The following is a 12,997-nucleotide window of genomic DNA, read 5'->3' on the forward strand; positions in this document are numbered from 1 at the left end:
AAATTGTTAAGGTGATATTTGGAAACTAATTTATCTATATTAAGTTTAGGCAACTTTAAATACTTCCTTTATATAAGGCTAAATGTATATCTTTGGAAATATGTCTAAATGTACAAAATTATCAAATCAATACAAACTGAACAAACCTCAAGAATTCTCTGTTGCTCTCGTTTTCTTATTTCTTCTAATCTTTCCATTTCTTTCATTGCTTTTTCTTTCTGTTTTTGTTGTTCTTTTTGGTCTAATAGTGACTGTTCAAGCTGAAATAATAAATTTCATTGTGTGACTAACATATTCAACTGAAAGAAATTTATTCTGAATGGTAATAGAGCTTAAGGAATAAAGTAATATCTATTTAACTGAACATCATGCTTTTAGACATGGTAAATCTTGATCTTAATACAATTAATTGTGCCACAACTCCCCCATACCCAAAAGATAAATGTGTAAATCAAGGAAGATTCTTCCCTTCCTTCTAATAGTCAGAACGGATATTTTACATGAAATGTTAACATTACAAAATTTCGATTAATTTTTTGTTCACTCCAACTCTGACAAATAATATTTCACATGTACCAGTCAAGATTTCAATTTAATTTTTTGTTCACTTACCTCAGTTCTACGAATAATAGATTTAAATTTATCATCCTGAGCATCCACAGTTTTCTCAAAATCATCCTGTCTCCTCAGGAGTTCCTCTACACCTGGGATACTTTCTCCAAACTGTTTCTCTTTCATACCTGGTTCTCTGATGTTTATCCAGGCTTCCAGAGATTCCATCTCATGTTTCATTTGCTAAAACATATACATAAAATAGATATGTCTGTTACTGCAATCACAGTTAAAGTTAAACTTCCCTTTCTCACATTTTCTTTTGTGCAGTATATAATATGCAGTTACCATGCAAAATCTTGTTATTGGATTGGTTGAATGTATCTTGTAATATGCAGTTACAATGTAAAATCTTGTTATTGGATTAGTTAGTTTAAACATATTTTATTGTTCAAAAATGACAATAAAATATGTTTAAACTAACTAATCCAATAACAAGATTTTGAATGTATCTTGTAATATGCAGTTACCATGCAAAATCTTGTTATTGGATTGGTTGAATGTATCTTGTAATATGCAAATACCATGTAAAATCTTGTTATTGGATTGGTTGAATGTATCTTGTAATATGCAGTTACCATGTAAAATCTTGTTATTGGATTGGTTGAATGTATCTTGTAATATGCAGTTACCATGTAAAATCTTGTTATTGGTCTGGTTTAATGTATCTTTTGGTTTTGTTCAATTATCACCTCTCATTTAGGTATACCCAAAATCTTTGATTATACCTATTGTTAACATTATCAATTTCAATTGAAAATTCTGAGAAATCAAAAGATTATCTGCTTTATAGAAAAATAAAAATTTAACAGCATTTAAACTGTGAATTTTCAACAAACCTGTGCCTCCAGTATATGTTCACATAATACTCTGTAGGTCTCGTATTTTGAATGAAGAGTATTCCAGGCATCATTCAAGTCATTCACCTTTTCTTGGATCTACAAATAAAACATTTGCATAAGTGTTATTCAGAACTTCACAGGAATTCAACTGAAGTATACAAATTATATAAAGTGATTTTGATCAGTTATAATTTTTATGTCAAAACATTTTAAAAAGTTATAAAAATCGCATACTGACCTCTTCTGATAAGAAATGACCATTCTGGATCAGCGTTTGACCCATATGTAAGAATTTGTCAACTGGATCCTTCCTGCTGTCAATTTCTGCCTTGTGCTCTTTACTTCTTGTTACCAAAGCTTCAGCTCCTGGTAAATCTTTTGGAACTTCTTCTGCATTGATCATAGCTATCATTTCATTTATCCATGCCCTAAATAAGATATTTTAAGTTTACTTAATAGTACATTTATGAAATTTCAATGCTTTATGCAATTTACCAGTGAAAGTCTAAGACATCTTGAGTGAATTACATTTCTTAAATTCACTGTACAATGCTTTAAACAATTTGGTATCATTTCTTTTCTGTCTTCATGAAACAATTCTTGTTCATCTTTCACAAAGGAGGGACAAAAGATACCAGAGGGACCGTCAAACTCACAGATCGAAAACAAACTGACAACACCATGGCCAAAAATAAAAAGACAAATAGACAAATAATAGTACAGATGACACAACATAGAAAACTAAAGACCAAGCAACACGAACCCCACCAAAAACTGGGGGTGATCTCAGGTGCTCCAGAAGGGTAAGCAGATCCTGCTGCACTTGTGGCACCCGTCGTGTTGCTTATGTTATTACAAATACGGTAAATAGTCTAATTCGGTAGGTCACATTCGTAAAAAGGGAAGGGTATTGTAGTTACGACATAAGGAACTTATCCGATATCATCTGTGAAACGTTTATTCCATAACGGTCAACCAACTCGTGATGGCGTCCGTAAAATTTACGGAGGGATGATTTCAACTTCACCATTTGGAACTCTTGGCTAAACAGCTTCCTTGTGAGCAGTAATCCTCTATCAAGGAAATCATGATAGAAAATACAAGCCCGGGAATATCGTATCAATTGGGAGATATATACTCCGTATGCAGGCGCTGCTGGAATGTTGCTACATAGAAATGGAAAGTTCACAATTGGGAAGCTGAAATCATCACAACTTTTCCCTTCCTTTTTTAAAATGACCTTCAACATGCAGACTGTATCTCCAATTTCTACCATTTTCTGAATTTTCACTTACTCCTGTTATCATTATTAATATTTTCATTAAGAAACATTCTGATGTTTTAATTGATACAATTATCGGTGAAAACACTTACGTTAATTCTCTATAATCATTGAAATAGATCTGTAACTGATCAGCCTGTTGAAGTTTTTCTTTCCTCTGTGTGGCCTGTTCTACCAAGTTATTCCAAGCTTTCACCATCTCCTCATGTTTGGTAGCTATATGTTCCTGAGCATCTGGGAAAGAAGACATTAATCGTTCAGCTTCCTTAGTGATGTCTTCTACCTGGACACTAATGGCAGCTAGATCTCTCTGTAAAAAAAATTTCTTGTATGAAATATTTGTCACTGGACATTAAGCAAACAACCCTTGAAAAAACATGATGTCAAAAGACAACTTTACTTTCTATAGTCCTTTAATAAACACCTGTACATTGAAAATAAAAAGAATAAATATCTATCAACCAAATTTCTTGGAAAATGGGCTGTTCAATATGAATTTTGTCAAAGTGTCTAAGTGTAAGGGTATAATCAATGTTGATCAGGTTGAAACAATTTGCCACTCCACCTAGATTAACTTGAGCAATTTTGTTCAGCATCAGACATTTTATAAAATAGGAAATCAGTAAACACAAGAATGGTTGTGATTATTATCATGTGATTTTGTATAAATTTGATTGGTTGTGGTTGTAATCATGTGATTTTGTATAAATTTGATTGGTTGTGGTTGTAATCATGTGATTTTGTATAAATTTGATTGGTTGTGGTTGTTATGTGATTTTGTATAAATTTGATTGGTTGTGGTTGTTATCATGTGATTTTGTATACATTTGATTATTTAATTTAACAACATCATAATCAAGCTCAACTAACCTCTAATCCTTCATGCCTACTAATCAAAGCTCTGACACTTTCTAAATCATGACCAAAATCTTCACTAGCAACTATTCCTTCCTTTTCTTGTATCCAGTCTAAAGTGTCGTCTGCATCTCTACCGTACATGTGTACCTGTTTAGCAGCTTCTAGGGCCTGAAACAGATTCAAATAATTTAATTACAAATTACATAAAACATCTTATTGATTTATATATATCATATTTATGATAGTCTTGAACAGCTATTCATTTGCAAGACCCCTCGAAAAAGGAGTTGTATTAGTTACATTATTTAAAGTTCCAATTTTACACACTTCTAATTAGTTTTGAAATACTGTAAATTCAGAAATTAATGCGTGCATTTATTATTGTGATTTTGTCATTTTAGACTAAAATGCAATTTTAATTTTTGCAATATTTAGAAAAATCCTGTTTAATTCATATAACAAATTTCAAAATGCGAGTTTAAATCATTGCGATTATAAACCTGTCGCATTTTTCGCAATAATAAAAACATTGCAATAATTTCTGAATTTACAGTACTGATTTACATCTACAACAATATAACAACACAACTGTGCTGAAAAATAAATATGTAAACATGCAGTCAGATTAAAAAGTTTCTATTGTTCTTAAGATTTCTTCTTACTGCAAAATTTGAACAAAGCTGAAAGCAGGAGCATTTACAAGTATGAAATGAAGAAGGACTTTTGTTTTTAAAATTGACAAAAGATATATTTCATTTAGGAAATGTACTTTAACTGACTTCATATTTTGTTCAAAATGACCTAACGACACCTGAAAAATTCCAATCCTTATGCTCTTTTTCAAATATTTTCACTTTAATGAAATTATAAACAGAAAAAAAGTTTTATTTCCCCATGTTCCTTTGATGCAGACAAATTTGAAAATCATGTACCGGTATATAAAATCTACACCTTACCTCTTGTCTTGCTTTTGCTACATCATGAAGTTCTGTCCACATTTGTTTGACTTCCTCAGACTTTTTGCTAATGCCATCTGATTCATAATGTTTCACTTCAATCATCTGTGTTGCCATAGTTGTTACATTTACTACTCTGATTTCATTACTGTTCACATCATGCATGAAATCTTCAAATTTCTGCTGTAAAATCTGCAAACAGGTGATAAATAATAATCAGCTAAATTTTAACAGAACCATTTAATGATAAAATATATCCCAAGCAAACTTGAGTTTTCACTGCACCAATTAACGTTTTTGCTCATATTTCTTCTACACATAATTTTTGTACAAAACCCTTTACGGTAAATTACACTTCAAATTGGTTGCTAGATAAATCTGTAAATTAATCTTGTTCAACTTTAATACCATAAGAATGAGTGACAATCAAGTTATGTTAATCTTTACTGAAAGAATTTTCAGTGCTAATTTTAAACCAGCCATATACTGTAAACCAATTTATTTTTGTGGATATTTGATTTTGCATTCAGCCCTATTCAGCCTAATTCGCAGCGATTTTTTTCTGCGCCTTTCTATTCTTGTTAATGTATTTATACAAAGGAAGACCCAAGTCTTACATATTTGCGACAATTTATATTCACATTATTTTTCTCCACCTGAAAGTAGCAAAAAAACAAATCACTTGCGAAAATTAGTTGGTTTACAGCAACTGAAATGTAGATAACCAACTTCTTAATTTCAATGTTAACATTCAAGTCAAAACTAGTTTTGCTACTTGGGGAAGTATAATGGTGATTTTTAATATTCATTATTGCTCTCCTGTATAAAAAAGAATAACTCTATACGGCTGTAGTGTAAATCTAAGCAACTTACTTCAACATGTTCCAGATCTTGTCCATAATCTTCAGAACTAGCTATTACAATATGTTCAGAAATCCATGTAGTTACTTCCCCTACTTCACGATAATATTCATATAGTTTCTTTGTATCATTTAACATAGATCGTCTCTGAACAGTTAATTCCTGAATATGACTGTACTTTGTGACTACTGATTCCTAAAATAAATATGACATAGTTCAGAAAATTGAAATTAGTAAGGCTAACAAATAACTGATTTTCTTGCTGGTAAAATTTTCATTTCATTAAAAATGCAATTAAATTGATTCAGTTTAATAACTTGTGAAAATTGTCATAATACATGTACCTTGGAAATGAAAGGAAAAATCTGCAAATTAATGAATATAAAAAATCTGTTTTGTTTATGACGTTAAGTACCCGTAAATTAAGTCAATATGCTAACTGTTTTCCATTAAATTTGAACCTACATGCTGTTTCTTGATATTTTCACTGTCATAGTGACCCTTTTCTACAAGGGACCTTTGCAAAGAAGTGAGTTCTGCTATATTGTTGTTGTAGTTTTCTATATCTCTTTCCAAGGTATCCAACTTCTTTATGTGAACCTAAAACAATGAAATAACATACTTGTCACTCAAGAAAGTCCAAATTTGTAAAAAGAAAAAAAAAAACTCACAGGAGAACATTTTGTAGGTGAATCGTTACCATTTAAAAGTGAAGTCTACTTGCAGATGTAATTATACTTTAAATCTAATTCAATCAGATTCTATCGCTTCAAGAAGAATTTTCAAAATGCAGTTTCATGTTAATTCAAATATGAAATCATAACTTTTTTTAAAATTCTAAATCAGCTAAGGCCACCCTTAAAAAAATCTTTGTTTGATGTTGTCTACCCATGCCTTGTAGGGTTGGGTAGGAAAGTATGGATTTTTTTTTTGCCAACAACATAAGTTACATGTTTTCATGTTTTCGACAAGAAAAGAACGTTAGAGCATGAATAAATCTTTAAATAAAAAATTTGGAACTGATTTGTGTCATAAAATTTTCCTGGTAGGCTGTTTTTTTATGTGGGCATGTAGGCAACATCAAACAATCTAAATTTTACTTTTGGCCTAGACCACAACTATTGCCAATCAAGTCTGCCTCACCAACAAAACAACTATATGTACCTTAGAATTCAGCCTTAGCATGTGGCTACATAAAGATTTTTTGCATTAGTTAAAAAAATTCTCCTGCTATGTGACAGAAAAATGTTATTTGTTATTTTTAATGCACGGTCAAAAGAGGAAACATTGCATCTCACAGTTTGATGTTCTCTGTCCAAAAGTGTCACAGGAAGTCCATTTTTTAGTATGATTGGAATATTTATCCCGAATATACCAAAATATGCCTACTTCAAATGTCAGACTTCAAATCCAGAAAATGGTGAAATCAAGGAATCATTACATGAAAAAAGTGCTATCTTTGCATCCCTTGTGTTTGAATGGGTTGAAGAAAATAATTACCTGTACAGCCTCTTCATCTTTACCATAATCAGGACTACTTAGTACAGGCATTTTCTCTTCCATCCACATATCAGCTTCTGATACTTCTGTGTAAAACTGAAATCACAGAAGTGCCATATACAGATCTTAGCAGTAAACCATGCCTACTGACTTAAGTAGATATTTTAAAAACACAGTCAAAAGGAAATAAAACTGATTTGTCAAAACATAGTACTCATGGAAAAGCTGGAAATTAATTTGTAAGGAATGAATGCAAACATTGAGTATTTGGAAACAGTCTTTGCTGCTTGATGTTAGAAGATCCATTGCATAAACTTTCTGAAAATTATTTTTTTCTTAATAAATTTATTGTAAAAAGTTTGAATTTTTGCTTTATACAATATATGCAAATACTCTAATATAAGATACCTTTTGAGCTTCAAGAGATTCTTGAAGTTTCTTCTTTCTGACAGATGCTAACTTTTTAAGTTCTTGTAGTTGTGTGTGGAGTTCTTGAAGTCTCTGTTCAATGTCTTCTGAAGCGAAATGTTTTGCTTTGACCATCCTCTCTGCTGAAGTTGCAACATAGTCTATCAAAGGTTCATGGGCAACTATTTCAGATTCCATTGTCTAAAACGAAGGATTCAAAAATCTTAACTATTTCAGTTTTAACAATGTATCAAAATATACTGCTATGACACTATTCAAATTACAATTTCAGAAACAAAAGCATTATTGGTAAAATCATTGTTCCTGCACCTAGATGAAATATTGTCAAATCATTAGACAAATATCCAATGTTTAGGACATTGTTTTTAAAATATTTTGGGGTACACTTTTGAAAATATTACCCAAGATGCATTAGTGTCTAAAATAACTGACTGATCATTAATTTATCACTAGATTTATACCATAGATATAAATGAATAAAGTCTTATAGTAACAACCTTGTTATATGCCTCAACTTGAAAGAGTTTCTCATTACCATACCTGATGTTTTTTCATTAGATTTTGTACAATGACTAGTGAACTGCCAAGTTCTGTAGAGGCTGCTACTGGTTTCTTCTCTTCTATCCACGACAATTCATCTTCTATGTCTCGGTAGTATTGGTACATTAACTGAGCATCCTCTAAATTATCTCTCCTGATCTTAGATGGTTCTATCAGGGAAGAATACCTAGAAAATATACCAATAAGTAATTCCAGATAGGAATTCCTAGAAATAACAGTTTTCAATTTTGGTTTATTTCAAATACTATTGTGAAATGGATGAAAATAAGTCTAATAATGATAATTCTGACAGAGAGGTTTACTGACTGCAGTCAAGGTATATAATATTTCATATAAAAAGGATTATCATAATGGCTTACAAAACTAATTATTTCAATATTTTCTATCTTGAACATAATTTGAAATAATTCAGCCTTCAAGATTTACACTGAAATTTGGTACAAAAAAGTTCTATATTTGATGAACCAGGTAAATACAGATCTCAGAAACTGGTATATGTCTCACCTATCTGATGTTTCTTTAGCTCTAGCCTGTAATTCTTTATTCAAGAAATGTTTTGTGTCCTTGAAGACCTGGGCAGCATCTTTGATGTCCATTACTTTCTCTTTGTGATTTGTGATATCTTGTTCTAACATCTGTTAAAGCAAAATTTCATGTTATTGTTACACATATATGTTTTCTTCCAGTATTTCAAAAGTTTAGTTTAAAACTGATGGCTTTTAACAATTATGCAATGTTTATATAGACCTGATTTATAGTAGTTTCTAATATATTCTTTAAATTTGGTATGCAAAATATAAATGATACTGAGTCTAGACCCAACTCTTATATGATTTAACTCAATACTGGTTTAAAAAAAAGACTCCAAAATGTTTTACTATGCAAGTCAAAACCATTGGTTTATTCTCAAACTTATGAACCACCCAATGTAGGCAAGCATTTTGCACATTGTAATTTATTTTTTTTCACAAATCTAAAAGAAGACATACCTGGTGTTTCTTTAAAAGATAATTAACCGATGTTAAATCTTTTCCATGATCTTCTGAGGACAGCTGGTTTTCAACCTCATCCATCCATACCATCAGATCATCAATCACTCTGTTGAACATCAATGCCTACAAGGATCAATATCTCAGTGAAGTTTGATTTTTCAACACATGTCTTACAACAAAAGCCATACATGTATAAACCAATTTTCTTGCAACTGGTCATTTCAATTTTAATTTCATTAGGAGCTAATTTAACAATGGCTTAGTATTGAAATCAATATCATTCAGGTGATACAGTCATAATTTATATAATAAACTTCATCTGTTATGAAACACATTAAACTTACTCTATAAGCATCTTGTAATCTATCTTTTTTCTCAGCACTTGCTGCTATCAAGGCCTGCCAACTAAGTTCTAACTCCTCTAAACGTTTCTTGATATCATCTGAGGCATAGTGTCTCTCTTCTGTCAGTCCGTGACCCTCCTGTAAAATGAAATGAAGATCAAGGCTCTATAAACAAGATCCAGGAATTGTTTCCTGTACAAGAGTTTCTTATTTCTCCGAGATGGCACCAATAGCAAAATCAAAAGACAAAACTTTCTAACTGTCCACAAACCTAAATGTAAAATTCATCATTACTGTGTTTTAGAGAAGCCTATATATGGCCACCATTCAAGGGGTGGGGTGAACTATGTGTAAGAACATACAATAAAACTGAATTTTATGTTTAAAGAAAAATTAAGTTTTACCCATGCATATAAATAAAAAATCTTACATCTTTAACAGAATCCACCCTGTTTCTGTTGGCTGACACTTCAGCATCAAAAGCTACATGTTTCTGTATCTTGGCCTGAAGGTTGGTAGGGTCTCGGTAAGATTCATCTAATGCTATCTGCAGTTTCTCATTGATCCAGTTTGATACCTAAAATTTTAAATATGCAACATTATATACTAAATAAAATGATTCAACTATTCACCTACTATTCCATCTGGAATTAATGTTTCAAAGGAAACAGCCTTCTAATTGCAATCATGTGTAAATAAATAAGATTCACATTCATCTTTTAAATCATGAAATATACTTTTCTTTGTATGTTATAATCAAAGACAAATTTATAGAAGTTTACCCTTCCAGAGCACCTGAGATCACCCCCAGTTTTAGGTGGGGTTGTGTGTTGCTCAGTCTTTGGTTTTCTATGTTGTTTTGTGTGCTGTTGTTTGTCTGTTTGTCTTTTTCTTTTTTAGCCATGGCGTTGTCAGTTTTATTTTCGACTTATGAGTTTGAATGTCCCTTTTGTATCCTTTGCCTCTTTTGAAGCAATAATCAAGGGATGCAGTTTTATCAATGATTAAGCTATATGTCTTTTCATTTACATGCAGTTTAAACTTTAAAAAAAGAATGAAAAAGCAATTTTTTATAGCTTTCTTTGAGTATGCCTCCTCTCCAGGAAATTTCGTGATCTGGCTCTTGTAATTAAGTCGATCATAGTTTCCACTTTTTGTACAAAATGTGAAATTCTTACTTCATATAAATGTCTAAGGAATAACTGATAATTCTTGGAGTCCTCCAATTTTTTCTTCCTGGCAGCCATGCTGTCCAGCAGACGTTTGTATCTATCCAATACTGCTTGGCAACGATCTGTTATCTCATTGACGGCGTAATGTTGTTGCTCAACTAAATTATCAGCAAACTGCTTCATGTCATCCACTTTGTCGACCTGAGCCATGGTCATCTTCTCAAAGCCATCATGTTTCTTTATCAGAGCTTCTACACTGTATAGTGTGTTCTGAAACAGTAATTTTAAAAGATGTTGAATTTATTTGCATTACACCAGACTAAAAATATTGAGGTTAAATAACATACATATTTATATTGAGGTTAAATAAAACACATTTTTATCTACATTCATGTACCTTATTTCTTCAGTTCTAATATACACATATACTTTAAAAATTTTACTAAGTCAATTCATACATCTTATTTGCATATTTCTGGGTAATATATGGCTATATCATGGTTACATCAGTTTTATATTCAACAAGAACTTGTATAAACAAATCTATGTACACATTCCTTCCATATGAATGAATGTTCCTGAAATATATTTGATTCATGCTGGTAACAGCTTCTTGTAAACTAATGAGTGAAAAAAGAATTGCTACTGCAAATTCAATATCTATTCACAAAGCTTCTGGAAAAAAAATTGTATCACACTATCATTCTGCTTTATACATATTTTATACACACCCCAAGATCTTCATTGGCTAAGAAGGCTTCTTTAGAAGCTATCCATGTCTCTGTTTGTTCTGCAGTCTCCTTGAACATCTAAATGTAAAAGAAAGTAGTTCTAAATACTTTTTAAAGCTAAACAAGTATCTTTTAATATGCTGATTTCAATTATATTTAAAACAACTTAACTATAGCAAATGGTTGTAAAAATGTCGCAAAACAATGCTATAGATAATGGCAAGAAAAGCTAACAAAATGATACCCCTGCCCACACATGGCAATGTCTATGATTTGCTTTGGAAAACCCAAAAAATAATTTAGATAAAAAAACAAACAAAAAGGTTCCAATCCCACTATTTGGTTAAATAATGGGTTTAGGAGAAGAGGCAGATACAAATGTGTAATGTAGTTTGCAGATATAAATGAGTCCATGTAAACCACAAAAATAAATAGGATGAAGAAATGAAATGAGAGGTCCAAAAATCATCATGGGAGTAAGATTCTGCGAAAGTTTCTCAAAATTTAGTCAAGCGGTTCAGGAGCAGTAGCTGATACAAAAGTGAGACTGAAGGAGGAACACATGGATGAACTGACTGACAAGACTGACATGGGTGGCACTTTCTCTTGGACATTGAGTGACTGGAGCATAACATTTTTCTTAAAAGTTACAAACCTTTATTGGTGCAAATACGACACAAAAATACAAAATTTTTCAAACAAAACCTACCTGAAGATCATGACACTGTGTCAGAAAGTTGTTACGTTTATCCCAAGCTCCATTTAGCGACAGTTTGGCTTTATCTAACTGTCCTATAGCTTTCTGTATATCAGTGGCAGCATAATGTTTCTCACTAACCAATCTATTTCCATGTTCTCGTACTGCAGCAAAAACTGGCTTCCTACCATCTATTTCAGCCTAAAAATGTGTATAATAATGCATGAATTATAGGACACACTGACCTCTGCTTGCAATTGGTTTTCAGCAAGTTGGAATTGGAAAATTGCTTTTTGTCTTTTATACAAAACAGAGCAAGTGCCTAGCAAGTCTTTACTATAAAGAATCATTAAGGTACATACCATGAGTATGGAGATTTGTTAAATTTAATCATAAAATAAAATACAGTCACACTGTCAAACCCTACTGCTGCAAACAAAACAGTGTATTTCAAGTTTCAGATAAAGCATTTTATCAATTGGGACCCTTTCAAAAATGCTACATTCAAATCATTTTCAACATCAGCTTTGACTATCTATTCTCTCTCAAGAAAGTTTCTAGGAGACAATAGCAAATTTATTGTAAATTAGTTCCCCCTTACATATTGGTCAATGGAATGAAAACTGGCAATATAATAATATTTACCTTCCTCTCATGATGAAGTTGTAAGAAGATCTCAGCCTCAGGAACATCCTTAGCTAACTCTCCAGAATTCATTGTGCTGACCATGTTATTTGACCAGGAGACCTTTAAAATTAAAAAGATCATATTACAACAGGCATGGTATTTGAAATATTCTTTGACATTGATGTTATATTTATCATGAAAATGCCTGCACTTCTCATTTATTATTTTTCGTAAGGTGACCAAATAGATTCTGTTACATTTAATTGTCTGTTTATTTGAATAGCTAAATTGATAAATGTTTCTTCTTAATAAGTAGTAAGCAAAGTTGATATTGCTTTCATGATGAAGAACTCTATTTAAGGCATAATATTACAAGTAAATATACCAATACATACCAGCTCCTTGCTGTCATATAAGAATTTCTGGAGTTCATAAGACTTGGATAACATTGCTTTTCTGTAAAATTAAAAGCAAAAGTCATCTTGTAATATTCAAAATCTTATGGCAACTTTTATTATCATTAAATCATATAC

At 31.5% G+C, this 12,997-nt stretch overlaps 1 protein-coding gene across 1 annotated transcript in view; it reads right to left on the reverse strand.

The window, feature by feature from the left end:
* LOC127698915 (spectrin beta chain, non-erythrocytic 2-like) overlaps positions 1-12,997 on the reverse strand; it is a 96,088-nt gene that overhangs the window by 14,577 nt on the left and 68,514 nt on the right. The window contains exons 58-78 of the mRNA XM_052202649.1: positions 12,860-12,920; positions 12,483-12,584; positions 11,850-12,038; positions 11,141-11,218; positions 10,416-10,679; positions 9,668-9,814; positions 9,238-9,375; positions 8,891-9,016; positions 8,406-8,536; positions 7,881-8,067; positions 7,320-7,520; positions 6,912-7,007; positions 5,877-6,011; positions 5,424-5,606; positions 4,551-4,742; positions 3,607-3,762; positions 2,829-3,046; positions 1,693-1,882; positions 1,452-1,550; positions 613-795; positions 147-260 (exon numbers count right to left, since the gene is read on the reverse strand). Of these exons, the coding sequence (XP_052058609.1) occupies positions 147-260; positions 613-795; positions 1,452-1,550; positions 1,693-1,882; positions 2,829-3,046; positions 3,607-3,762; positions 4,551-4,742; positions 5,424-5,606; positions 5,877-6,011; positions 6,912-7,007; positions 7,320-7,520; positions 7,881-8,067; positions 8,406-8,536; positions 8,891-9,016; positions 9,238-9,375; positions 9,668-9,814; positions 10,416-10,679; positions 11,141-11,218; positions 11,850-12,038; positions 12,483-12,584; positions 12,860-12,920 (3,190 nt within the window). The remainder of the gene's footprint in view (positions 1-146; positions 261-612; positions 796-1,451; positions 1,551-1,692; positions 1,883-2,828; positions 3,047-3,606; positions 3,763-4,550; positions 4,743-5,423; positions 5,607-5,876; positions 6,012-6,911; positions 7,008-7,319; positions 7,521-7,880; positions 8,068-8,405; positions 8,537-8,890; positions 9,017-9,237; positions 9,376-9,667; positions 9,815-10,415; positions 10,680-11,140; positions 11,219-11,849; positions 12,039-12,482; positions 12,585-12,859; positions 12,921-12,997) is intronic.

The sequence above is a fragment of the Mytilus californianus genome, unplaced genomic scaffold, assembly GCF_021869535.1.
Source record: "Mytilus californianus isolate M0D057914Y unplaced genomic scaffold, xbMytCali1.0.p SCAF_4, whole genome shotgun sequence".
In the NCBI taxonomy this organism is placed as follows: domain Eukaryota; kingdom Metazoa; phylum Mollusca; class Bivalvia; order Mytilida; family Mytilidae; genus Mytilus; species Mytilus californianus.